The sequence below is a fragment of the Varanus komodoensis genome, unplaced genomic scaffold (genome assembly GCF_004798865.1).
Source record: "Varanus komodoensis strain SLA01 unplaced genomic scaffold, ASM479886v1 scaffold33, whole genome shotgun sequence".
Lineage (NCBI taxonomy): Eukaryota > Metazoa > Chordata > Lepidosauria > Squamata > Varanidae > Varanus > Varanus komodoensis.
The window spans coordinates 7,215,905-7,243,713 of NW_025335817.1; the positions used below are offsets into that span (position 1 = coordinate 7,215,905).

The 27,809-nt window shown below is 40.4% G+C and overlaps 1 protein-coding gene across 2 annotated transcripts in view; it reads right to left on the minus strand.

Annotated features, from left to right (window-relative positions):
• Positions 1 to 6,810: 6,810 nt before the first annotated feature.
• Positions 6,811 to 27,809, minus strand: part of COPS2 (COP9 signalosome subunit 2) — a 29,847-nt gene continuing 8,848 nt past the window's right edge. Inside the window, exons 4-13 of one of the 2 annotated variants that reach the window (XM_044438751.1) lie at positions 24,683 to 24,808; positions 22,830 to 22,919; positions 22,659 to 22,736; positions 16,011 to 16,185; positions 13,160 to 13,338; positions 12,999 to 13,051; positions 12,177 to 12,274; positions 11,095 to 11,177; positions 9,928 to 9,986; positions 6,811 to 7,569 (exon numbers count right to left, since the gene is read on the minus strand). In XM_044438751.1, coding sequence (XP_044294686.1) covers positions 7,425 to 7,569; positions 9,928 to 9,986; positions 11,095 to 11,177; positions 12,177 to 12,274; positions 12,999 to 13,051; positions 13,160 to 13,338; positions 16,011 to 16,185; positions 22,659 to 22,736; positions 22,830 to 22,919; positions 24,683 to 24,808 — 1,086 coding nt within the window. In that variant the 3' untranslated portion in view covers positions 6,811 to 7,424. Of the gene's footprint in view, positions 7,570 to 9,927; positions 9,987 to 11,094; positions 11,178 to 12,176; positions 12,275 to 12,998; positions 13,052 to 13,159; positions 13,339 to 16,010; positions 16,186 to 22,658; positions 22,737 to 22,829; positions 22,941 to 24,682; positions 24,809 to 27,809 lie in introns of both variants that reach the window. The other variant, XM_044438750.1, reaches the window with a different exon arrangement.

Here is a 27,809-nt window from a genome sequence, read left to right on the forward strand (position 1 = left end):
ACCACAGTTTGAAAACTTCTGATACTGACCTGCCATGTCTTGTTAGGCTTGTAGACTTGAGGCTTTCCAAGCTCTACTTGGTAGCTTCTTCATGCAAAGCAACATCCCAAAGAACTGCTTAGCTTTAGCAGCTTTGCTAAATGCTAAGCAAATTTGAATTTGGTCATTGCTTGTGTAAAACCACTTAGGAACCATAAAATGTCTTTGAATTCCTTGAAGCCAGCAATGTAAATGAAAGTAAGGGGACTGGTGTTGAAAGTTCTTTTTCTCCTATCTCTGTATTATAAATGATGCACATGAGGAATTCATATTGTATAATTTATTTCAACTAAAAGATTTGCACATTATGATTTATACAAGGCTTTGTACACCTGGCATCATACTTGGTTGCGCCTTTACCACGGAACCAAACTACAAAATGTTCTGATGTAATCTGCTTTCAGGTTCAGTTATGACAGAAACTCTTCCTGTTTGGTTCTGGTTGAGGTTGGTTGAGGTTCTGTAACTGGTTCAGCACATCTCCAGCATTGATACAGTTCTAATTCATACGAAAAGATTTAAAACATGACTTACGTTGCAGTGCTTGTTTCCACCCTAATCTTTCAAGTATAGAAAGCATGAATAAAAGTATTACATATTTTATTTGCTGCAAGCTATCACAGATATTTTTGTAATATTCTCTTTACAATTGACCGTTTGTATTAAATATATGAACAGTTAAACTATGCATAAAATCAGCTAGAACACTGAATATAAAACTTGTTTAATTTGTAACTAATCACATGGAGCCAGCTTAAAAAGTATGTGTGCAGAAGCCCTGGCAAAGTGAAAGCTTGTTAAATTCTACCCAGTTGTTTAGTTTTGCATAGCCATGCTTCATTGTTGTTGGGTTGGTAACTGCATCTCAACAGTATTTGTTTTTACATGCTGTTAAGTCCTCTGTCACAGCTGTGCTCAGCTCTTGAAAACTGAAGCTTGTGGCGTCTTTTAAGGAATTGATCCATCTCATAGTTGGTCTTCCCTTCTTAAGTGAGTCTTGCCATTTCATGATGTGCCCAGAGTATGACAGTCTCATTTTCAACATTTTTGCTTACAGGGATCACAGGTGTGATCTAGGTCTCACGTGTTCATCTTTCTGTCAGTCCAGGGTATTTTTCCTCCTATACAATGTTTAAAATACGCCAATTTTCTTCCTATTAGCTTTCTTCACCATCCAGCTTTCACACCTTTACACAGTGATTGGAAATACAGTACTGTGGATGATCTTGCCTTAGTTTCTTTACACTTGATCTTTTCTAGTTCTTTCACTGCTGTCCTTCCAAGTCTCAGTGTTCCATTTTTTTGGCTGAGTCTCCATTTGAATTGAGGCAAGGTATGCAAATTATTTTACCATTTCAATTTGTTCATTGTTGACCTTAAAGTCATGCAATTTTCTATAACATTGTTTGCTTAATGTTCAGCTGTAATCCTGCTTTTGCACTCTGTCACTTTTGTCAAGAACTGTTTCAGTTCAAGTTCTATATTTATACTGCCAATGCCAAGGCACAGTTTAAAATAATGGTTTACAATTTAATAGATACAGTTTGGAAGGGGGTCAAGACAAGGGAGGAAAGGGAAGATGAGCAAACATGAGGTACAACAGACCCTGCAGGGGACAAATTCTGGCAGAAGATGAACCAAAAGGCAGTTGATCCCAGCCAAACCACTGTAAGGGGCTTTGCTGTCTCACAGCTCCCTCTGGTCATCAGAGGAAGTGGTTCTAAGAGGAGGAGCAATCTAATTTAGTAATTCACATATTGTTAGGCAACCTTCTACAACCAAGTATGCCCCTAAGTCCCAGCCAGCATGCCTAATGAACAGGAGTTTCAGTCCAAACATGGAAGAAACTAGACTGAGGTAGGTTCTGTTAACATTATGTTTGTAGTCAAGTCCTACAGGGATGTTCTAATTATCATTCTGGGCATGTATGAAAGTAGAAGGGCAGGGAAGGTTCATTTTCAAAGTTCAGGATGATACTCAGTTGACTTCTAACCTTTACAGAATATGTTTGAGGCACAATAGAAATCACCCTCCCAGTGCCGTATCAAGATTGTCTTTTAGAAATCAACACATCACTACAGAGAGAATGGCATACTTTTGTGGCAACCTTAGGTGAAAAAGCACAACCTCCTTTGCAACTATGGCTCTATGGTATGGATGGGTACCTTGTGGCCCTCTAGCTGATTTAGTCCACAATTCCTGTCAGGCTAAACAAGCATAGGCAATGGTGATGGATAATGGCAATTGTAGGCCAAAGGTGGTTCCCTCCTTCTGTCTGGGATCAGGATGTAAATGAAGATGAATAAAGTTTTAATGCTTCGAGAAAATTATGAACAGGCGTAGTATGTGGGACTTAGACTTAGCCCTAAATTTCTCAATTTAGAGCCAGTGTGGTGTAGTGGTTAAGAGCATGGGACTGGGACTCAGGCGATCTGGGTTGTTGTGGGGATAAGATGGAGGAGGAGATGTATGTTGCCTTGACCCCTTGTAGGAAAAAGGCAGGATATAAATTGAAAGATAGATAGATAGATAGATAGATAGATAGAGGATCAGTATTGTCTCCCTCATCTTTATGGCTAAGCATCCTCTTTAGCATACAGTGATGCTGCTATTTTCCCTGATTACACATTCCCATGAACATAGTTGTGTATTCAGGGATCTTATAATGGGGCATGTCATGGCTACCACTATGTACAGTGATGCTTTCCCCATATGGAGGCTGATGTGTCAAGCGCGTATCTGCACTGTGAAAATGGTTGCATAGTATATGATTGTATGTCCCAAAGTGATGCCTAGGCAAACCCATTTTGTATAAATCTTCCCTTTGCATAACATAATTTTTCCCCTTCAGGCACCAGCCTGCCTAATGATCAATCCTAAAAATTAACTCAGGATTAACTCTTGTTAGTGTTTTTTGTAGTAGTTATATTACTTTTCTATACCCCCTGTACTCTTTGGGCGGTTCACAACATTTAATCTTGCAACAGTAACACTTCCCCCATCCTTTAAATTGCACACTGCAACCACGCACAACTGTGGAGAAAGTGGTTTCTTTGGATTGGTTGTCATCTGCCTTACATAACCAGATGTTCTGGCAGTAATGGTTATGGAGTCAGTTTGCACTCCAGGTTCTGTTCCACTTTAGAAGATCGATTCCATCTGTGCCTACCAAAAGAATTGTAAGCACTATTCATGGCTTTTGCAGCTCCTCGGTCAGGAGATGTAGGAGTGCTTCATGAAGTTGGATTCCTGATACTCCTCCTCAGAATGCTGTTTTGCCAGCTCAGCAGCAGCAAGAGAACAAGGCTTAAGGTAGTAAAGAATAGTTTTAGAATTAACTACAGCTGCAGTCCTAAACACAAAGATAATTCCACTGCATTCTGTATGACTTTTAACTAAAGAAATTTAGGATTGAATTGTGCAGATGGTATGGCTTAAAGATCAATTACAGGCAGGACAACTTATGGCATACAAACTGACTTTGATTTCCAGGGCAAATTTATCTTGGCATATACAACTCTGCCAAATTTCAATCAAAGCATGTTATAGTTACCCACAACAAATGCCTCACTGTTTGGGATACCCATAGAATTCTTTGGCCATAAGTCAAACACAAGTTGTATATGACACCCTAAAAGTAATTGCTCTTTCTGAAGGGTAATTATATCTGCACTGAATTGTGGCCTTTATTTTTACTTGTTTCAAGGTTGTGGGAGTTCTATCTTTAAGCGTCAAAAACAGAACCAACATATAATTTTATAAAACCCTGAAGGACATTCCCCCAGCATTAAAAACCATTTTATTGAACAATGTTTGTTCAGAGCTGTGTCACTGCTCTGATAATACCAGGGATGGGGAATATGTGGCCTTCCAGATATGACTGAATGGCAGTTCCCATTATCCTTGACTATTGGCTATGTTGGGTAGGGCTGATGTGAACTGCAGTCAAACATCAGAAGTGCCAAAGATTCCCAATCCCTGGATTATACAAAGTATACCGTTCCACAGGAAATACACTTGGGCAAAAAGCTCCATTTGTTTCCCTTAATAAGGACACTTATTTGAGAATAAATGGAAAATTCCTGCTGTAGCCCAGGCTCTATGCTTACTGGAATTCTACAGAATCACAGAAAAAGCTCAGAATATGTGATGGATACAGCATTTAAAAATGTTAGTCTATAGCCCTTATGATTATGAAGGTATACTTTAAAATCTGCAGAATTAGTTTCTTAATAATCAGAAGCCAGAGGAGCAGCTTCTTACCTGCAGTGTGAAGGTAGAATATGAGAACTCTGCTTAAGTCCTTGTCTCTGCAAATGTCTAGCAAAACTAGGTAATAGTAAAACAGCAAATCAATACAAATGATAGAAATATGTAAACTATGTATTGTGCCTTGCCCAAGCACTCCCTATACCAGCTCTGGAGTTGGTCTTCCATCATCAGAGCCTAGCTGGCATGGAAAGAACCACCCCAGCTGCAGGGGGCATAGGAGAATCCTAGCTCTTACCCTAGAAGACATTTCACCTTATTCCATGGCCTCCTGGACAATGCCGGGAAGTCATAGGATTGCCCCTTCGTGTAATGTTTAATGGAAGAGGAAATCCAGTTAATTACATAGTATGCAATTCAACACTGGACAAGCTTTAAACAATAAGAATTTTAGGTAAAAAGGCAGAGTTGTGATTTGCTGGAATGCTTTGGGGTGCTTCTAGTAATTGCAAACCACATTGGTATTGGGTTCCAGAAGAACCTATATTCCTACTTCATTGACCATTCTTTCAATATTACTGCTTTTGAAATAGTGTGGGAAACTCAGAATTAGGCATAGTTGAAAGCTGCCATTTAGGCTATCTAGTCCAATCCCTTCCTCAGTGCAAGAATCCAATTTAAAGCATTCGATAGATGATTGTCCAGTCTTTGAATACCTCCAGTGACAAACATATTTCTAAGTCTTGGAAATTTTTGTGAATGTTTTATCTGCTCAGCCACAGCGAATCCTACCCAGATGACTCATGCATAGATGCATTCATCCATGCTCCACAAAAATGGCAATTTTTCTTCTTGAAGTATAACCTAATTAATCTTGCTACATTAAAAATACCTTAAAATTAAAAATACGAACATCCCTAATTAAAAAACCCCTCTGTATGCAGTTCAATTATATGGTGACCATACCATGATGTACACAGCAACAGAAATAAAATGTGTAATTTCTATATATTTTCTGAAGGAAAAACTACAGCTCTCAACCTATGAATGAACTTTATGGTTATTTTATTCCACTTCCCAAAGCTGAGAAATCTCCTGCCATTCTTTTGTATTACCTGATCTCAATGAAATATAGGTACATCCCAGAAAAAACTTATTAAACCTCTGCTTATACAAATTCTTTCTCATTATCTTTAGAGAGCCAGATTTCAATTCTTATATAGACCTTTTAAAATCTGCATTGCAACACACCCACATATATAATTTAAATTGCTATGGATTTTTATTCCATTCTTACGTTATCTGTATTGAGATTTAATTTGGTTGTACACCATCTTGAAGTCCTAAATAGAACGCAGGGCAGTATAAAAGTAGTTTAAATAAATACTTAAGAATATGTCTAACCCCTGACTAAATATGCATAAGACATAGGAAAGGCTGCTCTACATCTCCTTGCATAGCACTGAGTTATTTAACAGATTTCCTATATTTAATCTTTACATGTCTTGCACAGGAAAATGATACGGGTGACTGAGGATGTTGGGTAGTATAGTCCAATACATTTTGAAAGCACCAAGTTGGGGAAGGCTGACATTATACCAGAGAAATTTTGGGTAGCCTTAGCATCATCTATGGTACTACTTTGAAAGAATCCCAAAGAACTGTCTTTATTCTTCCTGTCCTCTTACATAAAGCCCCATTTCTGCATCTACAACTGTCAGTTGTGGCTCTCAGATGCTGGCCTTTGGTTACTAAAGATCACTCTTATGCATAGTCTAGTTTTTCTTTTTTAAACCACAAACTTAGCAATATTAGCCCATCAGCCATAATTCATGTTTATCCAAAACCAACTCATAAGATGTTCCAAGACAACAGCAGGTACGACACATGTGCATTACCTTATAGGAAAGGGCTCTATGCCAGCAAAACTATTAAATTAGCAATGCTTAATCAAGTGTTGATTATAAATACTGTAGAATAAAGAACAAGCACACATGCGAAACATAAGGTAGTAGATGCAATCTGCAAGCTGTTGCAGTCACCACAGATGCAATTTTGACCAATCACTGTAATCATGCTAGGTAATCAGAAGCATCCCACAGGATCAGCTGCTCCACACCCTTCCCATGGGCAAATTCCTGTCTTCCCCTTCAGTTTCAGAGCTTTTACTTCATCATTGGTATTCTCCTTAACTATATTTAGCCCAAGCCAGTTTGCAAATCCATTCTAACTGCAACTGCACGCTATGGTCTGGCGCTAACTATGGTCAAGAGTAGAGATGTCACACTCTTACTGCTGAAACTGACAAGGAAGTGGGAAATGCCAACAGGTGAGGATGTGGGGGGAGGACTGTGTGAACCAATGGTCAGTTCTTGACTGCCTGACTATAGATCATGCAGTACGAGGCCTGCAGCAAGAAAAGCTCCTTTGACAGAGCTTGATGGATTGTGCCCCAATCTTCAGATAGGTTTCATATACAGGCAGAAGGCAGCAATGATCTTTCTGATTCTCTTAAACAAATCTCAACCGTATAATGAAAAAGAAGTCAAGAAACAAAAACTATTACCATTTCTGAACTGCACTGTTTATTTTTGCTGCTTGAAACCTAAGTGACAGTATGCCACCATAATTACGGGGTTTCTTCTAAACCTTTACTACACTGCAGGTACAGAAATATACGGACACATTTTTGGAGAATTGACATTTTGCAAAATGCAGCAAACATTTCAATTTATACATGAGAAAAAGGAAGTGTTCAAAAGGGTATGCATTTCAAGTTATTGCAGGTTATTTTGTGAGATTTTTTTCTGCAGGAAAATATGTTTAAATTTAAACCAACAGGAACATGTCAGTGTATTTAAAATCATGACAAAGAAAACCTTCTCTCTGGTCATTAGTTGCCCCTTGACAGATTATTAGGGTGTTGCATGGTGAGGGCAAGATGTCAACACAGCATAAATCCCATGGCATTTTGGTTTTCTTCTGAAGATTAAAGCTGTTTTTCTTGGGATAAATGCAGCAGCAAACACAAACCAGCTGATCAAAAAAGCACTTCTGCCATTAACTCCAAAAATTTCAGGGCACACCAACCGACAGTAGTTTTGCCATTCCCAGTTTTTAAGGTTTACATCACTGCGCTGTTGTCTTAAGTACATTTTGTAATAGCCTGTTCTTGATTAAGCCAGTTTGCTGACTACAGCCTGGTTGAGAGAATTTAGTTGGTTGGTCCATTTATCTAATGCAGTATACCGTGCTCCTCCTCTCTTCTGATGATCTAGCTCAAGGAGTTGATTGACTTGATCAATTCGGCCATGAATAGTACTAAAACAAGAAGCAGAAAAAAAAGTGTTTAAACATGTCCTAATAATATAAAACACAGATGGATACAGACTTACACTTTTAGTGTATCTAATTTTCCTGACCATGATTAGAAGATCAAGAGCAGCGAAGGGACTCTCACAATCTTTCTCCTCCCTGCTCACTTCCCTGTCTGGAGCCACCCATAATATAGTATTGCCTTTGCCTTAACTACTGTTAGTACAACCACAGTTCAGTGTTTCCCAACTCTAGTTTGATTTAGCCATGGATAGTATAACTCTGCCAATGAGGTGGATTGGCAATGTGATTATGGTAATGGAAATAAAAGGCACAGAAATGGAAATGAATGTCAAATTTCAAAAAGGAAAGGATGAGAATCACTAGGTGACTGCAAGCTCACGGGGCATTTGTACTCTACTCAACATGGTTAAGAGCTCATAAGAGATCACCATGGTATCCTTCTGGAGAGGTTGGCCAGGTTGGGAGTTGGTGGCACTGTGTTGTGGTGGCTCTGCTCCTAGCTGGCAGACCATCTCTGGTTGGTGGGGAACTGTTGTTGCACCATGGCACTTGTGCCATGGAGTTCTGCAGGGCTCTATCTGTCCCCCATGCTATTCAACATCTACATGAATCCACTGGGAGAGGTCATATGGAGGTTTGGGCTAAGTTCCACCAGTGTGCTGGAGACACTCATCTCTACCTTTCGTTCTCATCTAATACAGCTGAGGCAGTGGCTGTTTTAAACTGGTGCCTTGACTCAGTAATGGACTGGTTGAGAGCCATTAAGCTGAGGTCCAATCCAGAGAAGATAGAGGTGTGGTTTAGCTGGCAGTCTGTCTGTCCAACTAAGAAATTTAGAATAATGCATGGTTTTATCATGTTATTTTTGCTGCTTGGTTTTTGTTGTTGGTTCACTTGTTCTCCAGTTCTATATTTTATATTAATGGATTTTATGTTGCATCAGATGGTATAGTTTTAACCTTGTTATGATTTTATGGCTATGTTGCTGTCCCTGTTTCTTCTGAGCTGCCTGGAGAGCTCTTGAGCTATGGGGTAGCATACAAATGCAACAAATATGTCAGCATCAGGCCACAGTTAAAGTACAAGAGCGCACACAAGCTAAATGAATATTTAAGAGCATACTTTGGCTGAGAACTAAATTGCTATTTATATAATTTATTGGAAGCTGGAAAACTACAAAAGTAAGAAAATTAGAACAATGAAATCATAACATCACAGAAAGGTGCTCTTACTAAAGTCACCAGAAATGAATAAGAGAGCAGGAGATGAATAACTGTTATATGAATAACTGAAAAATGAATAAATGGTCAAGAAGGATTTTCAGTAATGTACTTGAAATTTTAAATATAGGTGAAATTAGTTGAGGTTGTTTTATGACGAGAACCACATACTTGCAAACAATGAAATAGAACGAACTTGAATTTATATGCTGTGATGAAGTAGGAAATAGTGGCAGCCCAAATACTTTGTGCCAATTTTTTAAAAAGAAAGCCAAAATGATACCTTACCTATGGTGGGAAAATATAATACACAAGATAACTGATAGTTGAGTGTCCTTTAATGGGACCGCCAAAATAATGTTCTTTGTTCAGATGCTTTACGAAACCTAATAGTAGGGTTGATGGTGTTACGTCCTATGTTTCTAGGGATCCATGGCAGATAGCAGAACCATGATTTTGGAGCCAAGGTATTTGCATCAGTGCTAACTGTCAGATAATGAGCTAATACTGGAATGCTAGAATAAAATAACTGGAGACTTAAGATTTATTACTTCGGCTTTGAAGAAAACAAACGAGCTTTTACCGAGGTACATACTTATGCTAAATGGTTGCTGGTGAACATACACATTATTTGTTTATTATAGAGACTGAACTGCAGAAAGTTCTTTAACTCTGTACCACAACCACTTCTGTGATGATTTTCTAAATAGTATCACTGTCATGCAACCAGTCTGCATGATCTAAACAAGCCACTTTGCCTCACCGTGGGTTGTTTAAATTGGTGGTATGTGCCAGGAGCCATTAAGCTGTGCCTGGGTGTGGTTTGTCATCTTGCCAAAACTAGGTGGCATGGCCTATTTGAGAGAGAGAGGGCTATTAACCAAAAATAAACTATAACCTATTGTTAGCTAGTTGGGCTAATGGTGTCTGGCATGAACCACTGGTAGCCTGTTTGATCATACAAACAGGCCTAGGATCAACTAGTAAATTTAACTGCCTTACAACGTACATCAGCAGCATTTTCCTAGGAAAAAGTACACAAGCTATTTATTCTTCTAGTGCTAGAAATAAGCCCTTTAAAATATTCACTGCTCAAAAGGGGAAAGAAAAAAATACTCACTTATCCAGTATACACTGCACAAGCAAGCTCTCCACATCAGCTACATCTATGTTTAATTCCTAAGGGAGAAACAAGGGTTTAATTATCCATAGAATGTTTTTGTTTGCTTTCCTACACTTGTTGAACTTTGCACATGCAGATGAAGTATGCATAATATTAATATCAATCTACTATTCAACAACATTCTGAGAGGAGGAAAGGAAGGGGGTACATTGCTACTAACAAGGAAATCCTGAAATTAACAAAATGGTCTTCCCCCAACAAGTTGAAAGACCTTTTCAGGCTCTTATTAATTGACCTCATAATCCAAAATTTGAACCAAAAATCTCAGTGAATAACTTCCAACTCATTTCTGCCAATATCACATTGTATGCAATTCCTGTGTTCCTCTCCGTTCAAAGTACAGTGGTACTTTGGCTCACGAACGCTTTGGTTCATGACCAAATCAGGTTGCAAACAAAAATTTCATAAAAATTTTAACTCAGGTCATGAACTCTGCATTGGGTGGTGACCATGATCACGGCTGTCTCCCCACCCCGAGCAGGGAGATAGCCACGATTGTGCTGGGGGGGAGATGGCCGAGATCACGCCTGTCTTTCCTGCAGGAGCGCAACCGCGATCTCAGCCATCTCCTCCCCCAGCATGATCACACCTGGCTCTCCCCCAGCATGCCCCATTTGCGCCTATCTCTCCCTCCCCCAGGGCCTGCGATCGTGCTGTCTCTCCCCCACAGTGCGCCGGGATGATGGGCATGATCATGGTTGTGCTGGGGGGGGGGGAGATGGCCGCACTTGTGCTCGGGGTGAGGGGTAGGGAGATGGCCACGATCTTTGTTGTCACTTTGCTTCACATTTTTCTGATTAAAAAAAAATAGTTACAGAATGGATTGACCTTATTTACATTGAACCTTATGGGAAAATTTAACTTGGCTCACAACCATTTCGGCTCACAACCAGAGTCCTGAAATGGATTAATTTCGTGAGCCAAGGTACCACTATACTCTCACAACTCTGATTATAAGAGATCAACAAGCAGGGAAAAATAAACAGGGAACATATATGGTTCAGCTTGCTGTGGGCTCAGAGAGAAGATTATCAAGTTATAGCTCTCCTCAATTTTTGCAACTGATATGAAATAAAATCCTCTGCAGACAGCATTTAGAAGTACCTTAGAAATAAAAGGAATATGTATTCTTGTGTAAGGCTTAATTAATTTTATAAGCACTTGTGTTCTGATGTTTCGCAAAAGTTCTGAAAGAGAAGAAAAGCACAATAATTATTGGATGGCTAATGCTAGCATTTAAAAAACCTATGCTTATGTTATGTTATAATAAATAAAACAAATGCTGATGTTATATCCAATTACCAGTACAATCCTATATATGCATTAATACTTTAGTGTTTCGAAACAGACCTAAAAACTGACACTTAAGTTTCCCACTGAAGGTTCATTTAAATGAAAAATAAACATACTTCAATTTATTCAGCTGTATTGAAATGTTCTATGAATTCCCCACTAACTCTTATAGTAGCTTAATTAGGAAATAGATTTGTCACAGCCCAATGTAGAGTGTAAGCATTCCCAAGTAAACAACCAGGTTAATTCTTGACATCTTTAGTTAAAGAACAGTGAATGCAGTTCATTAGATGCTCAGACATTAGTAGCAGGGCAATATGCTTTACCGTTGCAATGGGAGGGCTCACACCCCACTTGAGCAGCCCCCTCAGGCTTAGGATCATAGAGGAGGAAGATACAGTCACACAGGACTCCTCTGCTCCCTCCTGGTGTGGAGTTATGAGGAAATTCACCTTGGCCAACTCTACCATTCACCTTTTAAAGAGTCAGACTCTGCCATGCATGCTTCTGTTCTGCTTGTCTCTGATATTAAAAATGCACAAGCTCGAAGGAATATGGTAGTCTGGTCAACTGAGTACATTCCTCCTAGAACATCAGTGCAGGTGCGCTGACATCAGAATGTTGTCTGGTTGCTCAAACACGCAACCTAATACACTCCAACTACCAAAGCTAATCATCATATGGGGCTCTCCTGCACAACATATTGTAGAAGACAGTGTTTCTCCTTCCAGCCACACTGCTCCACTGACATTTTCATAAAAGGGGACACATTTGTATTCAGCCTTACTTAGCACATTTGCACAGTTTATCATTTTTGCAAAGTAAAAGGTCATGGATGAAGAACTGAGCCCAGTGGAGAAACTAAGATTACAAGGCTTCTTTCACAGTCATACCTTCAATATGCTCCCTTATGAAGGGATCGTCCATGATGTTACTGTGATTTGTCTTCAGGATCTTCTCAAATTCAGTGATGTCATTATTCTGATAGGCACTTCAAGAGAGAGAGTGCTGAATTACAATTTTGTCAATTGGGAAAGAAAGCAGATACCAGAATTTGATTTTCATGATCCAAGAGAAGTATACTTAATATCTATAAATAAGAATTATTCTTTGGTTGAGGATAAACAGAACTTGAAGGCATTTCAAAATAGAGGTAGTGACTACAATCCAGATGTGTATATGACCAAGAGCTCAAGCACAACTAGAAGGAATTTTTCTAACTTTTCTTTTACAGTAGGCCTTCATACCATATTAGAAACTGTGTTTTAAAGTCCTCTTGGTTTTAAAAGCAGCAGGCAGAATTTGCTGTTTTATAAACACAGTTTCTAAATTCTTATGGGGCAAGGCATGCTTTTTGCTTCTTGCCCTGCATACTGAGAGCAGAGGTCTTTAACATTCGGTGAAATCTTGTTTCTGTATTGAGTGTGTGTACGTGTTGCATCCAAAACATATGGACAATATGAGATCTGGTAAACTGAGTGATCCATTTACATAGCATTATACTGACATGAAAGTAAATTATAGAAAGGACCAACAACATATTACTAATTTACAAAGGCACTAGGTCATTAGGTGAAGTATTTGTACTTTCTGCCATTAAGGGTAATACCAGCTATAGACAATTTCAGGTCTATAGCTACAAATCACTAGCATTTTTAATTTATTTATATTAAAAGTTTTTTCTAGCTTTGCCTATTAGGGGGAAAAACTCTTACCTTACTAAATTTGTCATTGCTAGAATCTCTGGATCATTTTTATATGGTTTTGCCTAAACAGTACAGAAACAAGAAATATATTTAGATAACAACTAAAATGTTTATGCTGTGCCTTATGTTCATTATGCCTTAATGAAACTAATAAAAACTGAAAACTGTACCTCCTGAGAGTCAAATGGATTTATTCCAGACTTCATCAGCATGTTTGCTAGGACCAAGTATTTTAAGCAAGTTGTTCTCCTTGGACTCCCTGATTCATCATAATTCTTGAATGCTTCAAAGAAATCAGTGTGTGCCTTTTCAAATTCACCTTCTCTTAGGTGCATTTTACCACCACATTCTGGAAGAAAAACTGGCAGAAGTAAATGCTGTTGCTTTGCTATATGACTAAAATATTTCATACAGCATGCTATATTATTTTGGAATGGGTACCAGCAGCAGTACTTCTACAAATGACATTATATTATTTGCTCAGATGGATACAGGACAAGCATGCTAAGGAAACTTTATCTGTGATCCCTAAATCACACATCTTATTTCAAGTACTTACTCTGTAAAGGACCACTGAAAAACACTGCCACCCTGGGGCACACATTCAACTGTTATTTGAGAAAGCTACTATAAATATAGTTGGTCAGATTGAATTCTTTCAAATGGTAAACTTGGACTCATGTAAACTTTGTCTGTGGAATAGTTAGGTTCTTTCATGTATCAAGGTTAGGTTGTGAAATATGGTTACATACACACACACAGAGAACAAGTCATACAATCCTTCAAAAAGATGTATTATTTCCTGCACAGCATATATGATATCTTTCTCCCAAAAGATGATCTATCGCCTTCCTCATGAAGGGGGAGTAAAGGTGAAGGAGCAGGATGGCAGCTCAAGATTGACAAGCAAATAGTCAAGGATCTTCTAATTGGACTAAATGAGTTTAAATCTCCAGGGCCTGATGGACTCCATCCTAGAGTCATAAAGGCACTGGCAGAAGAACTCTCAGAAGCACTCTCTATTATCTTTGAGAAATCATGGAGGACAGGGGAAGGATGACTGGAGAAGGGCTAATGTTGTCCTTATTTTCAAGAAAGGAAAAAAAGAGAAGAACCTGGGAACTACAGACCATTCAGTCTGACATCAACCCCTGGGAATATTCTGAAGCAGATTATAAAGCAGTCAGTCTTAAAAGCAATGTAGTGATGACTAGAAGCCAGCATGGATTCATCAAGAACAAATCCTGCCAAACTAATCTGATTTCATTTTTTGACTGGACCGTGGGAATGCTGCGGATATAATCTATCTTGACTTCAGCAATGCATTTGGCAATGTGCCCCATGATAACTTGATTAACAAACTAGCTAAAAGTGGGCAAACTAGCTAAAAGTGGGCAAACTGACAATGATCAGTTGTATCCACACTTGGCTGCAGAATCGGATTCAAAGAATGCTCATTAATGGCATTTTCTCAAAGTGGAGAGAAGTAACAAGTGAAGTACTGCAGGGTTCAGTCCTGGGTCCAGTTCTCTTCAACATTTTTTAAATGCGTTGGATGAGAAAGTACAGGGAACGCTTCTCAAATTTGCAGATGATACAAAACTGGGTGGGATAGCTAATACCCAGGAAAAAAGATACAAGGTTCAAGGTGATTTTGATAGATTGGAGTGCTGGGTTGAAAACAACAGAATGAAATTCAGTAGGGACAAATGCCAAGTTCCGCAGCTAGGAAAAAGAAACCAAATCCATCATTACAAAATCGGGAATCCTCAGCTCAATAATACTGCAAGCGAGAAAGATCTTGGAATTGTTGGAGACTGGAAGCTGAATATGAGTCAACAATGTGATGTGGCTATAAAAAGGGCAAATGCTGTTTTGGACTGCATGGATAGAAGTATCATTTCCAAAGCCCATAAAGTACTAGTTCCTCTTTACTCAGCACTGGTTAGGCCTCATCTGGAGTACTTTGTTCATTTCTGGGTAAGGCAGTTTAGGAAAGAGGTAGACAAGCTGGAAAGGGTTCAAAGGAACGCAACAAGGATGATCTAGGGATCAGAAACAAAGCCCTATGAAGAGAGACTGAAGGGCATGTTCAGCCTCAAGAAGAGAAGACTGAGAGGAGATGTGACCTTTTGCCTTGAGTATCGGATTTCATATTCTTAATGTATTTTATTCTTGAATTGTTTTGTTTACTGCTGCTGTTTTCTTTTTGTAAGCTGTCCAGGGAGACCTTTGGCTATGGGGCGGCATATAAATATAATAAATAAATAAGTACTTGAAGGGTTGTCACAAAGAGGAAGGCCAGGATCTCTTCTTGATCATCCCAGAGTGCAGGTCAACGAATAACGGGCTCAAGTTACAGGAAGCCAGGTTCCAGCTGACCATCAGGAAGACATTCCTGACGGTTAGAGCATTACAACAATGGAACCAATTATCTAGGGAGGTTGTGGGCTCTCCTACACTACAGGCATTCAAGATGCAACTGGACAGCCATCTGAGAGGGATGGCTTAACCTGGAATCCCACAGTGAGCAGGGGGGGTTGGACCTGATGGCCCTCAGGCCCCTTCCAACTCTATTATTCTGTGATTCTATGATCCAAACTAATATATGTTTAAAATGTTCAGATGACAAAATGCTGTCTTTATGCAATACCAAAAATGCAAACACACAATAAAATCCCAAAGCTTATACACTCTTCCTGATATTCTGAAGTTACAGGGTTCTAACATACAGCATAAGACAACTGCTAAAAGAAACCTTGTATGAAACCAAACCCTAGGGCAGGATTCATGAAAACATTGGTTTCCTTTACAATCTTCCCCTCCTTTTTCAAAAATCCAAATTATCCCAATTCCAATGCACGACAGGATTGATCAACAGGCCTCCACATTCAATTTAAGAAGCTATTTAACAGAACCACCCATTACGAAGGCCCCCATACTGTACCCAAGACTGTCAGCTGACCAGATAAATGCATTGGCTCTTACAATGCCTGATCTAAACATTTAAATAGTACTTGCCTCTGATAACCCCCATGATAAGTGGATGAGGGATGGCAGACTTGATGTGCAATGACTGTTCATATAGTGCTTTAAGTTTTTTGTTATTTTTCTGTGCTGTATACATCTGAATTTCCAAAGCATAAATTTCCAATAGCTGGGTGCCCTTTTTAAGGTCGTCTTCTCCATCATCAGTCTGATAAAAGAAAAAAAAGTTGTGCAGTGTAAAACATGAAAAATTATGGTCTCTTCTCTTGTGAGTACTTATGTACACTATCACACAGTGTCAGAACTTCAAATGTAAGTCATACTCCATAGTACTCAGTGCAAGTAAATACTAGGGCTGTCCTGTGACATTTTGATACCTGGTCCAGAAAATTGAAGTACTGCCCTGCATAGTTTAAAATGCACTAAAAATCTGATTATACAGGAAAAGAAAGATTAAGTACAATTTATCACAGATCACACTGGTAGAATGGAGATGCAAAGAGATTTTTTTTTTAATGAAAGTATGTCAAATCCATTGCTGCTATGCCAAGCTTATGAATGTTTTACAGTTTTATTAATGGACGTTGTATCTTGTATTGAATTAGCATTATTTACCACACTAAATTTTATTTCAAATTATAAAGCTGAGTTCTATTTTCAACTGGTATAGCCGAAAGAATAATACCAACAGTGGCTGAGGCATTTGTTCTAGAATATACAAATGTTTTGAGAATGGGGAAAAGGGTTTTATAAACTAGTTCGTTTCCCTGAAACATTCCACAAATATGCAACTGAAAATGCTCTCCTCTAAGTGAACCAACTTATACTGTCACATGAGGAAGTCTATATCCCGATATGGTAATTGGGTACGGCTTTATAGATAAAAACAACTAGTGCAAATGATCAATCTATGACAGTCAAGCCACTGCCAACAGCAGAGTTCTGAGCTTGTAACAGTTTTGAACCATTTTTGAGGGCGACCACCTACAGGTTACACTACAGTAATCTGCACCTGAGAAACAGACATTGCAGGTCAATCTACTATATGTGATTCACCAGAGGTAAGCTTTGTACAACCATCATTACAGAAAATTAGATTCCGTTGTCTGAAAGGCCCCCTTCATCATCACAACCTTGCTGTGGCAAAGGGGCTTGAGTAGCATAGTGAAGCTACAAGCTATGCCATGCAAGGGCACCCAAGACAGACAGGTCATAACCGTGAGCCCTGACAAAATGTGACCCACTGGAGAAGGAAATGGCAACACACTTCAGTATCCTTGCCATGAAATCCCCATGGACAGTATCAAAAGGCCAAAAGTTAATATGCTGGAAGAGGAGCCCCTCAGGTCAGAAGGTGTCCATTGTGCTACTGGGGAAGAGCGGAGAGCAAGTACAAGTAGTGCCAGAAAGAGTGAAGCAACAGAGCCAAAGCCGAAAGGACACTCAGTTGCAGATGTATCTGGTGGTGAAAGGAAAGTCCGATGCTGCAAAGATCTATACTCCATAGGAACCTGGAATGTAAGATCTATGAATCAAAGTCAAGCATGAGATGGAAGATTGTACATTGATATCTTGGGAATCAGTGAACTAAAATGGACAGGAATGGGTGAATTTAATTCAGATGACCATCAGGTATACTACTGCAGGCAAGAATCCCTCAGAAGAAATGGAGTAGCCCTCATGAACAATAAAAGAGTGAGAAAACAGTACTGGGATACAATTTCCAAAATGACAGAATGATCTCAGTTTGAATACAAGGCAAACCATTAAACATCACAGCAGTCCAAGTCTACACCCCAATCACTGATGCCAAAGAGGCTGAAGTTGACTGGTTCTGTGAAGATTGATGGCAGCCTCTTGAACTAACACCAAAAAATGATGTCCTTGTCATCATGGGGGATTGGAATGCTAAAGCAGGAAGTCAAAAGATAACTGGAATTACAGGCAAGTTTGGCCTTGGAGTACAAAATGAAGCAGGGCAAAAGCTAACAAAGTTTTGTCAAGGGAACATGCTGGTCATAGCAAACACTCTTTTCCAATGACCCAAGAGGCGATTCTTCACATGGATATCACCAGATGGTCAACACCAAAATCAGTTTGATTATGTGCTATGCAGCCAAAGATGGAGAAGCTCTATACATTCAGTAAAAACCAGACCTGGAGCTGACTGTGGCTCAGATCATGAGCTTCTTATTTCAAAATTCAGGTTTAAATTGAAGGAACTAGGGAAGAGCACTAGGCCATCATATTCCTTCTGAATATACAGTGGAAGTGATGAACAGATTTAAGGGACTAGATCTGGTAGATAAGAGTGCCTGAAGAACTATGGATGAAGGTCCATAATATTGTAGATGAGGCAGCAACTAAACTATCCCAAAGAAAAAGAAATGCAAGAAAGCAAAGTGGCTGTCTGAGGTGGCTTTATAAATAGCTGAGGAAAGCAGGGAAGCAAAAGGCAAGGGTGAAAGAGAGAAATACACCCAACTGAATGCAGAATTCCAGAGAATAGCTAGAAGAGATAAGAATGCCTTCTTAAATGAACATTGCAAAGAAATGGAAGAAAACAATAGAATAGGGAGGACCAGAGATGTCTTCAAGAAAATTGGAGATAGGAAGGGAACGTTTCATGCAAAGATGGGCATGATAAAGGACCAAAATGGCAGGGACCTAACAAAGGCAGAAGAGGTGGCAAGATTACACAGAAGAACTATACAAGAAAGAGCTTAACGTCCCTGATAAGCACGATGGGGTGGTCACTGACCTCAATGCAGACATCCTGGAGTATGAAGTCAAATGGGCCTTAGGAAGCCTTAGCAACAACGAAGCTAGTGGAGGTGACAGTATTCCAGCTGAGCTATTCAAAATCCTAAAAGACGATGCAGTTAAAGTGTTATACTCACTATGCCAGCATATTTGGAAAACTCAACAGTGGCCACAGAATTGGAAAAGGTCAGTTTACATTCCGATCCCAAAGAAGGGCAATGCCAAAGAATGTTCAAACTACCACACCATTGCACTCATTTCACATGCTAGCAAAGTGATGCTCAAAATTCTACAAGCTAGGCTCCAGCAGTATGTGGACCAAGAACTACCAGAAGTACAGGCAGGATTTCGAAGAGGCAGAGGAACTAGAGATCAAATTGCCAACATATGATGGATCATGGAGAAAGCTAGGGAGTTCCAGAAAACCATCTACTTCTGCTTCATTGACTACGCTAAAGCCTTTGATTGTGTAGATCACAACAAATTTTGGCAAGTTTTTAAAGAGATGAGAGTACCAGGCCACCATACCTGTCTCCTGAGAAACCTGTATGTCACAAAGCAACAGTTAGAACAGGACATGGAACAAATGATTGGTTCAAAATGGGGAAAGAAATACGACAAGGCTCTATATTGTCACCCTGCTTATCTAACTTATATGCAGAGTACATCATGTGAAATGCAGAGCTAGATGAATCACAAGCCGGAATATCAACAACCTCAGATATGCAGACAATTCCATTCTAATGGTAGACAGTGAAGAGGAACTAAAAAGCATCTTGATGAGGGTGAAAGAGGAGTGAAAAAGTTGGCATGAAACTCAACATTAAAAAAACTAAGATCATGGTATCCTATCACTTCCTGGCAAATAGAAGGGGAAGAAGTGGAAGTAGTGACAGATTTTATTTTCTTGGGCTCCAAGATCACTGCAGTTGGTGAGTAGAGCCATGAAATTAAGATACTTGCCCCTTGGGAAGAAAGCTATGGCAAATCTAGACAGCATACTAGACGGAGGCATCACCTTGCCAACAAAGATTTGTATGGTCAAAGCTATGATTTTCCAGTCGCAATGTATGGCTGTGAGAGATGGATCATAAGGAAGGCTGAGCACCGAAAAAATGATGTTTTTGAATTGTGGTGTTGGAGAAGACTCCTGAGAGTTCCTTGGATTGCAAAGAGATCAAATCAGTCAATCCTAAAGGAAATCAACCCTGACTGTTCTTTAGAAGGACAGATACTAAAGCTGAAGCTCAAATACTGAGGCCACATAATCAGAAGGACTCACTGGAAAAGACCCTGATGCTGGGACTGATTGGAGGCAAAAGGAGAAAGGGACAGATGAGATGGTTAGATAATGTCACTGATGCAATGAACATGAATTTGGGCGAACTTCAGGAAACCGTGGAAGAGAGGACGGCCTGGAGTACTGTGGTTCATGGGGTTGTGAAGAGTCAGGCATGACTTTGTAACCCAACACCAACAACAAGTCCAAGAAGCAGGACTATTTCACTTATTAACAATGCTACAACTATGGAACACTTTTGCCCAAGGATACTGTAAAGCCAGCTCATGAGCAAGTTCTAAGCGATTCATGAAATCTTGGTTGCACTTCCTTTTGGAACTGTATTTTGAAATGGGTAAATTTCTAGGTATCTAATTATGGCAAACTGCAAAGTATCACTAGAATTTTTATACAGAAAGATGGTTAATAGTCTTTATAAACAGTAAATCAGAATAGTTAGTTGAATGTATTTCTGTGTAGCATAGATTTATAGTGTGGTGGGAGGTGGTCCATGGGTTTAGGAACTGCTGGCTGCACTGGGTGCAAGAGAGGGTTTATGCGCTTGCTTTTTGTGTTGCTACTGTTATTCCGGGTGGCAGCCCATGGTGGACAGAGACAGGATTCTCTCTGAGTAAATGTCAGGGGAGAGAAGGGTAAGGAACACTGCAAGTGAGAATTGGAGTAAGGGTGTGAATGCAGTGGAGAAGGTAGTTTTATGCTGGCCATAACTGCTAAATGAAATTGCATGACAGTGTTTAGCTTGCTTTTCTATAATTGGTTGCTGAAAGATGGATTTGGGGTTTGAATGGTTGAAGGTAATGTGTGACAAATGACTACTCAATGTGTGGTGATCTCTGGTGCAGTAAGATGTGTATGGAAGATTTTGATGGAGGGACCCATGGAGTGATGCCACTATCCCAGTGACTTGGGGCAGAAGGAGATATGGCAGATGGAGGGGGTTAGGAGAACAGATTGCAGATGTTTATATGCTGTTCCGCTTCTACTCCACTCTAGCTCTTGTGTATCTGGTAGCTCTTCCACTGAGCCCTCTTGCCTTGCAGTACTTTGTCTTTAATGCCACAATAAGACCAGAGTCATTCATGATTTAATTGAATGAAAAGGCTGCTCTGGTGTGTATCTGTGAAAAATGGGTCTGTGCATCATGTGCAGTTCCCCTGGGCCAGTTTTCAGTACCTGGGTACTTGAAGTCGCACTGGCATCACTTGGTGAGCCATGGTGTGTGGGACTTGCTGTGATTCACCAAATTTCCATCACTGTTGTCAGGATTTGCAGCACAGTACAACTCCCCCTGGTGGCTTGTAAGAGTAGGAAGCCTGGTTCACCTTGCAAGTGCATGCAGGACTAACATCAGACCTGTGGGTACTTGCAGAGATTAGAACCACTGCAACCATGGAGAGCATCTGAAAGCCACAGGAGGTGCTACAAAGGCTGCTCAGCCCTGCCTTGTTTTGCCACAGCAACAAGAGTCTCTGTGGTGGTTGCTCTGTGGTCCTGATCAAGCTTCTTCCTCCAGTAATGCAATGTCTTCATCTGTACCTTCACTCCTGTCTGTTCCTGCCCTTGCCTCTGGTTATGCCATGCCTTGTTGGCATCTGACCCTTGCTTATACCTGACTTTGCTCTTGCCTCCGGCCCTACTGGATCTTGCCAAGACCTTCCCCCACCTCCATCATCCTGGTCCTGGTACTCCAGTTGTAGTTGCTTGCTATTTATGTCCCAGAGCTGACAGTTGCCACCAGGAAGCTACTCTGCCTTGGAGCAGGTCTTGAGAGGTTACATCTGGTGCTGGGCCATAAAAACAGGCTGGGGATGCTGCTGTCCAGCATCTTCCCTGACTAATCTGGCTGGGGTGGTCCCAAGTGTGATATTGAACGGGTCTGGGATGGTAGTTCATTTGGTCTTTCCTCCAGGTCATGACATGCGTCTGAGACTCTGAGAACTGGTGAAAGGGTACAAGTAACCCTGTTATGGACAGGGCATTTCTTGTTAAGGTCTGAAATCAAAACCTTCAAAACCTTCCTTCCCTGCTGCAGGGGTGAGGAGGCCAATTTGGATGGTTTGTGCCAGTAATTAGATGGAATCCAGTGGATTTCTGAATGCTCTTGGGTATTTTCTAACAGACAGAGTAATGATCCAGCCGAGTCTCTAGTTCCACACAGACACATGGCCTGAGTGAAGTACACTGGGAGAAGAGCCTTTGGTGTGATGGCTTGATTTCCATGGAACTGCTTGCCTGAGGAGGTCAGGCAGGCACCAACATTGCTGTTCTTGGTGCTTGCTAAAGCCATTCTTATTCCAGGAAGCCTTTACTTGCTGAACAGCCACAATCCTAATATAATATTGTTTTTATTTGTCTTTAATATACTGTTTTAATCTTATACTGTTCACCACTCCAAAATCTGTTTGAATGTGGACTTGTATACAAATACTGCAAATAGATACATACATTCTGGCAACCTCTCCTGAAAATGCTGGCATCCTGGCATCCAATAAAGAAATGTATGCAGGTATTCACATGTATACTTATCTGAAGGGGCAGTACTGATTTCACCTTGATTCCCTGCACTGTGCATGACAGCAATTCTGATCAGATGTTTTAGAAGAGAGATGAGATTCTACCTGGCATGACTGATGGAGCTGACGCAAAATCTTCTGCAGTTTCCCATACTCTTCTCGTTCTAAATATAATTTGCCAAGCTGTAAGAAAACATGGTAATTATGTGAAATATGTATTTTTAAATGCACATTAAAAAATTTACTACACAATGAACACCAAATTGCCCATTTTACCTTCGTGTTTGTCTTAAACCACAATCTATCATTCTTAGCATCTTTCAGAGCTTCAAGTGTTGTCTCATAAAATTCCTGAAGTAAATCCATCTGACATAAAAAATCAGAATTCTATAATTGTAAACAGCAAATTTGTGCCTGTTAATAAAGTCAATGTGAACATACTCAAAGTGCAACTTTGAACTACACAATACTTTAGATGAAAAAAAATGACAACTTATACAATCTAACATCTGCAATAAAATATACAAATGTGTCATTTGAAGAAGACATAACAAATGATAAGAATAAAACTACATTTTCAACATCTCCAGACTATTCAACTGGGGGTTAGCATCTTGAGACTAGCTGTCTCGTTTTGGATCTATTGTGGGTGTCTTCCACTTTTCTCATACTTTCATAAAGGAACCTCTCCACCTCTTTCATCACACACTTGAGAAGACAGAGAAACCCTAGTAGTGAGAAAGGACTATGCTAGTGCTTTTCTTTTCTGTTGCAGGTCAGAAAGTAGATGTACAGCTCCTGAATTGCTTTCAATGGCCACTCAAACTATGCTCTAACTACAGGAATAAAAATACTAATTTCTCAAAAGGCGTAGGTTTTCTTAGAACTGTAGTGTCATGCCTATTATTTATTATTTCTGAAGCTGTGTAATGCTATCCCAGGGGAGTAAGCAGGGGACAGGAGGTCTTTCTTTTTCCAGACCCTAGAAAATTCCATTCATAAGAACAAGCCTTGCAGATTTCAGTGAAAGAATCATTTAAAATGAATATAATATTTCAGTATTATAGTTTCAAAAAATAATGGGGACAAGGGAAGATGGGGGGCTGGTTAATCAACAATACTTTTTAAATATGCATAACCCTGACCCCCAATACTGTTTTAAAAACTGTACAGCCTACAATTCTGTGATGGAAATGAAGCTAATGTGTCTTTTAGAGGATCTAGGGTGCAGTCCCCCTATGTATGCATACTGGAGAATGCTACAAGTTATAGGCTATTTCTCTTTTTAAACATGCGTATGATTGCACCCTTAACAGGATCACAATAACACACTAGACTAAGACAACAGCACAGAAAGATTCCCAAGTTTCTATCCAATCAGTTGGAGCACCATCACAGGAAAATTTGGGATGGGTTGTATCATCCTTTCTACTAATACAACTGCAACTGATTGGGGAATTGGCACTGTAAAGATTTTACTGATATCCAAGTAACTGCGACTGTCAAATGCATATTCACAAGTCCTTTACTCCACAATATACCTGCGATGTTTGATCTAGAGACAATGCCAATGAGGTTTTCAGATTTTCATGGGCTTGGGCCAAGAATAATCAACAATATTTTGTTTTTCAAAGAGCCTGCTCCTTTATATGTAGCATGGAGGGTGTAAGGGTGATTTTTGTGGCAAATTTTGTTAAAGAATCAGTGATGGCTGATGGAATTCTGTTAAGATTCCAAGATTCTCTCCCTCTTAAGCTTAAAACAGATGCACCAATGTCAGCTCAATAGAGTCCTTATGGCATTTTGAGAAATGCCAGACTACATTTTCTTACAGCCTTTCTGAGACCAAGTAAACATCTCCTGCTGTGTGTTTCAACATACTGAGGCCAACCAATGAAGATTCAAAGGAAAGTTTTTCCACTGAGTTGGCAATCCTGTATCAGAAATCTAGCACAGTGCTCTTGTAGCCTATTTGCTAATGATGAGAATTGACAGACTAGCTATTTTCTAAATGGAACACAGAGAGAGATTATTTTTCACAATAATTGTAAAAGGCCAACATTGCAATTGTTCTTTCAGATGATTTTCAAAAAAGATAAAATATCTAGAATTTGGAAGGATAATCTAACCTGCTTGGAAGTGGAGATATAATCGAGAATAGAATTGATGGATTTTTCAGAATAATTCCTTGTAACTGCACTCCGTATATAGGTCAGTAGTTGTTTATATCTGTTCATCATTTCAGGAAAGTTAGTCTGCACAGGAGAAAAATAATGTTTATAACAAAACATTTCTGACAGGAAGGTGAGTTCATCAAGTTGATTGTTTTGCTATATACGTGCAATTTAAAATCCCGATCATACATTCAAAATGGGCACTTTATTTGCAGCTGTAGGGGGAGAAGTGAATCAGTTTTTTTCTACATGAGATGTTTTTGAGAAGGATGTAACTGTACATGATACAACTACCTCATGTTGCTTGTTCTACACTGTGGTCTGGTTTGGATACAATAGGCTATGAATTAGCTTGTCATGTATGAGTTTGGGGCTTAGGGTTCTCCCTCCATTTGGTTTGCAAGTATATAGGAAACTATCATTTTCATTTTTCAAGAGATGCAAGTAATGGACGGCATACAAATTTTATAAATAAATAAATAAAATTTTCAAACAACTCCATTTTAGTGTTATGTCTGAACCCTAAACTGTAGTTTAAGGACCCTTAGTTACATTTAGTTAAAAATGTTGACTATTTTTTAAAGACAAGTTCTGATCTCCTTTTACCTAAGAAGTAGAGGGGTGGGAGCTGATGGTCCCAAACCAAATTCACACAATGCTAAACCATACAGCAGACATTCCCAACCTGATGCCCTCAAAAACTTTTAGAATAAGGTCTGAGCATTCCTGACTATTTGCTATGTTAGCTGAAGATGAGGGGAACTGAGGTTCAAAACAGCTGGAGGGCGCCAGGTTGGTGAAGGCTGCCATACAGCATTATGACTAAATGCAACTTCAGACTGCATGGCATTTCCACATTCAGGATAGATAGTTAAGGATGATGAAAACAGGTTCTGTGTACACAGACTGCATTCAGACTGCCAGCTATGAAGCTATAGTTTCTGTGCATTTATAGGAACGCCTTTGCAATTATATGAACATGTTTACATATTAGAACAACTTGATTTTTTAAAGGTAGCACTGCCTCTTTACGGACAGTGCCAACCCTGCATTTTCTACAGCTGCCACTGACCCTTTATAGATACTGCTAACCCTATTTGTTCTATAGATAGAAAAGACTTTTCCTGCATTTATCTTTTACTGACCATCTTTACAAAAATATACCGGCTTTTGCACTCTTCCTGGGGCAATGTTGATTTAGACAGCTAAATAAAGTCTCAAAGACCTTGAGAAAATTTGGAATCCCAGCTCTACGGAACCTTGCTCCGAGGTCAGGACTAGGACTCTGATATCAGAGCATACCCCCACACCCATTATAGTCAGCAAGAAGGGTATGACACTGACTGTGGTTCCAAGGTCAGAAGAGTGACCTCAGAAATGGAATTTCAGGGGTGGGGATAGGGAGGAGACAGGTTCTGTCACCATACACAGTATCCTTGTGATGCCAGCATCCTTTCTTTACACCAAAAGGTGCCATACTTAGATGGGCAAAATGTGTTTTGAATGACAGCAGGAGCACAAAAATGACCTTCACCTCTACACTCCTGGCATGTTGGGAGACGGCTAGAGTGTAGGTGGAGGAAGTCACGGAATGAATCTGACCGAACACACTTGAGAGCCCACTATCGGGCCTATGCTGTGCCGGTGAAGGCGGCGAAAAAGAAGTTTTTTTCTGCTTCCATTGCCTCCTCACAATGCCGTCCGGCGGAGCTTTTTCGAGTGGTGCAAGGCCTGGTTCGCCCGGGTCCTAAGGAAGATCCGATGCCACCCTCAAAGGCCCGCTGTGACGACTTTGCCAGGCATTTCAGGGAGAAAATCGCTCAGATTCGTCACGAGCTGGACTCCACTAATGAATCGGAGGTCTCTGAGGAGTCACCAATGCTACCGTCTGGTCCAAAATTATTGGAAGAATTTCAATTATTGCGGCCCAATGATGTGGACAAGGTGCTTGGAAGAGTACGTCCCACCACTTGCCTATTGGATCCTTGCCCGTCTTGGTTAATAAATAACTCCAAGCACGGGATTGGGACCTGGATCTTGGAAGTGGTTAACGCTTCTCTGAGGGAGGGTCGAGTGCCTGCCCCTTTAAAGGAGGCGGTAATACGACCGGTCCTGAAGAAAGCGTCACTGGATCCAGAGATGGCCACTAACTATAGACCTGTGGCCAACATCCCGTTTCTGGGCAAGGTGTTGGAGCGAGTGGTGGCGGGACAACTCCAAGCACTCTTGGATGAAACTGATTATCTGGATCCTTTTCAGTCCGGCTTCAGACCCGGGTACAGTACTGAATCTGCCTTGGTCGCCCTGTACGATGACCTGTGCAGGGAGAAGGACAGGGGGAGTACATCCCTGTTGGTTCTTCTGGACCTCTCGGCGGCTTTCGATACCATCAACCATGGTATCCTTCTGGACAGACTTGCGGGATTGGGGGTTGGAGGCACTGCTCTGCAGTGGTTCTGCTCCTATCTCAATGGTCGATTCCAGAAGGTAGTGCTGGGGGACCATGTCTCTACGTCATGGCAGCTATGCCATGGAGTACCACAGGGCTCCATTCTATCCCCTCTGCTATTTAACATCTATATGAAACCGCTGGGAGAGGTCATCAGGAGGTGTGGGCTGCGGAATCATCAATACGCTGATGATACCCAGCTTTACCTCTCGTTTTCCACTAATCCAGGTGAGGCAGTGGCTGTGCTGAACCGGTGCTTGGCCGAGGTAAGGGAATGGATGAGGGCAAATAAACTGAAACTCAACCCAGACAAGACGGAGGTCCTGTTGGTTGGCGGATCGGGTTTCGGAGAGGGTGGATTTGACCTGGTCCTGAATGGTGCAACACTCCCTCTTAGGGATAAGGTCCGCAGCCTAGGAGTACTCCTCGACCCAGAGCTTTCTTTGGAAGCTCAGGTGACAGCGGTGGCGAGGAACGCCTTCCTTCAGCTTCGGCTGATTAATCAGCTGCGCCCCTACCTGGAGTACGACTGCCTGCGACGGTGACACACGCGCTGGTGACTTCCCGCCTAGACTTCTGTAATGCGCTTTACGTGGGGCTTCCCCTGAAGACAGTCCGAACACTTCAATTGGT